The sequence below is a fragment of the Cariama cristata genome, unplaced genomic scaffold, assembly GCF_000690535.1.
Source record: "Cariama cristata isolate BGI_N322 unplaced genomic scaffold, ASM69053v1 scaffold45062, whole genome shotgun sequence".
NCBI lineage: Eukaryota > Metazoa > Chordata > Aves > Cariamiformes > Cariamidae > Cariama > Cariama cristata.
Window position 1 is genome coordinate 1 of NW_009605199.1, and position 3,031 is coordinate 3,031.

The 3,031-nt window shown below is 46.4% G+C and overlaps 1 protein-coding gene across 1 annotated transcript; it reads right to left on the reverse strand.

The window, feature by feature from the left end:
• Window positions 1-2,540: 2,540 nt before the first annotated feature.
• Window positions 2,541-2,736, reverse strand: LOC104158258 (THAP domain-containing protein 1-like; the record flags this gene model as incomplete). The annotated part of the gene is made up of 1 exon (XM_009695861.1): window positions 2,541-2,736. A coding segment is annotated over one exon (196 nt), but the record flags the coding sequence as incomplete, so codon positions are not given.
• Between the last annotated feature and the right edge of the window lie 295 nt (window positions 2,737-3,031).

The window sequence follows — 3,031 nt, forward strand, 5'->3', positions numbered from 1 at the left end:
GTAGAGGGCCTCATCTGCTCAGTCTTCCTCGTCAGGTGGCCTGTAGTAGACCCCCACTATGTCACCTGTCCCTGCCCTCCCTTTAATCCTGACCCATAAGCTCTGTGTGGTGTCCTCATCCATCCCCAGGCAGAGGTCCATGCACTTCCAGCTGGTCACTGACAGAGAGGGTGACACCCCCTCCTTGTCTCCCCTGCGTCTCCTTCTGAAAGAGCCTGTACCCTTCCATTCCAACACTCCAGTCTAGGAGCCATCCCACCACGTCTCTGTGATGCCAGTAAGGTCATAGCCTTGCAGGCGTGTGCATGTCTCTTAACGCCTCTTGGTTATTCCCCACGCTAGGAGCGTTTGCATAGAGGCATTTAAGCTGAGCCCCTGCTGAAGGTGACTTACTGGCTGGGGGGGGGGGGGGGGCCCTTACTGGCTGGAGTGGCTGGGATTCATTTGTGCTGCTCTTCAGGTGTGCTCCTGCCAACCTGTGATCCCTCTCCAGGCTCTGGGCACCTATTGCTGGCACTGGCATCAAACTGGTAGAAGTGGGATGGATTGAGGTTTCTCTCCCCTGATAATTTTAGTTTAAAGCCCTTTTCACCATCTTGGCAGGCCTATGACCGAAGATGCTCTTCCCCTTCTCTGACAGGGGGACCCCATCGGCTCCCAGTAAACCAGGCTTCTCAAAGCAAGTCCCATGGTCTAAGTAGCCAAACCCCTGGCTGTGGCATCAGTTCTGCAACATATGAATATTCTAAAGTGTTTGACCCTATCAGCTATCACATTCAAACTTTCCTACAAAAAAAACCCTACAACACAAAGATGTAATTGGCAAACAGAAATTCACCCTTGTTGGAAGCACAAGCAAAAATCAGATCATTGTTGGACAGCTGAATTCACATAGAGACTTCTATTTGCAGCTTATCCACCACATGCTACCTCTATAAATACATTACTATTGTCACAACGTATCACAGAGAACAGATCATTGGTATCACCTACGCATCATAAGTGAATTCTAATTACTACTTACAGCCAATAAATTGTTAAGACATAAGTAAAGTATTTCAAATTACATAATGCAAAAGATAAAAACCCGTATTTCAAAATCAGTGTGGATTCAATTCCAAAACAACCACTAGTATTCTTTGTTACCACGTTACTTCTTGAAGATACGTGGCAGTCCATTTAGAAGTGCCATGAGACAAATAGGAATAGCTCTAAATCCTTCTCCGTAATTAAAAGGCACTCTTTTGTGTTTCTGTAGATCCAGGCATGATAATGAAACGGGGAACGTGGCTCATCGCTAACCCCACTGCGCCAATCACACTTTTGCAGATTCCCCTGCAGATTCAGCTCTTTCAGACTGTAAAAAAATTTTGCAACTATTTTACACGTGACAAAGAAAGTGTGTGTTGTACAGATAGGAGGGAAGCGTAATGAAATAAAGAACTTACCACAGCCATATTTACTTGGAAATTGTCTGCCTTTCCTTATATACCTTCTGCTGATATTCTCTGTTACTAGCCACTTGTCACTTTTCAAATATTTCTTTTTATTTCTGCATCAAATCCAATATTGTATATAAAGAGAAAAATCAGTCTTCCTTTGTGCACTTCATCCCATTACAGTCTTTCACCCTCTAGACCTATTATATCCCTTCTCTCCTTTGCCACTTCCTCTACAGCAGACTGGCAAGAGACGGAATATTTTATATCCTTTGTAGGAGTTAAGAATCAATCTTTTCCATTCCTGTCTTAGAGTTTCTACATCAAGAAGGAAGAACTTGTAACTGACTTGCATCTCATGGTAAGCTGTTTTAGCAGCACAGTGAAGGGAACAATATATCTCACAGGAGACTACCAACAGACGTTCAGAAACAGAAGTTTGGGACCACTCTGGCTTATGAATACAAGGTAACTGTCAAGGCAAGACAGAGATGGTTTCAGCACAGACAGCCAGCAGGTGCAGCTGCTGTTGGCCCTCTGTTTGCACTTCACTTTAACTCTGTGAAGCCAGAGGACAGAGCCCTTTAGAGAGCACAGCTAAGTTTCAGAACTAAGATCTATCATCTCTTCAACATTAGCAGTAGCCACCAATCAGTGTGGGAGAGTACAGCACAATTCGCAAGTATTATTGAAGGCTCTCTAAAACTCTGTAAATATGCCACAAATACACTTGAGCAAGTTAACTACAGGGCAATACTTTCTCACTTCGCTGCTGTTCAATTTAATTCAGCACACGGCTTCTGCATACGCACACAAGAGCCCACCAGAGCTACTGCATGTCTATGCAACGCTCTGTGTGCTCCAGAGCCTCGGACAGCCTACACCTCCGCTCTCGTCAAAGCGAATGAGAACATAAGAAGAGCTGCTGGGCGTGTTTCATCCACCACAGCCCTCCACGTGTCTCCAGGTGAAGGCGCGCAGCCAGCATCCTTCACAATCCGCACCTTCTCCCCGCTGCTCTGCTACATCAAGCCCTGCTAGGCTAATACGAGCAACATACACCCATTTCAGTATCTTAAACTACGAGTGGTTTGGGTTTACCTTTTCACTGGGTTCAGTATAACAAAATATTGTGGGCACAGCATTTTCTTTCAGAAGCTTGTTGTTGCATTCCCTTTTAAAGCAATCGGGAGTAAAGTGCTCTGAACAAATGCTGCTATACTTGGTTGGCTTGAAGTTTTTCCTTTTAACAGCAGCTTCCCATTTCTTGCAAAGATCGGGTCTTGTAAGAGGAAACCTGTAAATAAGAAGTACTTTCAGCTTTTCTGGAAAGCTTTTTAACGCGGGGTCGGGTTACAGCTAAGTACTGCTGTGACCGACTGCATGATCTCTTGTTCCTTCCTCCGACGGGCTCATCTTCAGGGCCAACCCCTCCGGCCAGCCCCGACCTCGCACACGGACCGGGCGGGAGGTCGCAGCCCTCTGAAAACTCGGGGGGGCGGGGTGGGGTGTCCCCCTCTCCCTGGAAAAGGCAGCAAAAAGCGTACTGTCCCTCGGCTTTCCTCAGGGACACCCACACGGACAGGGAAGGC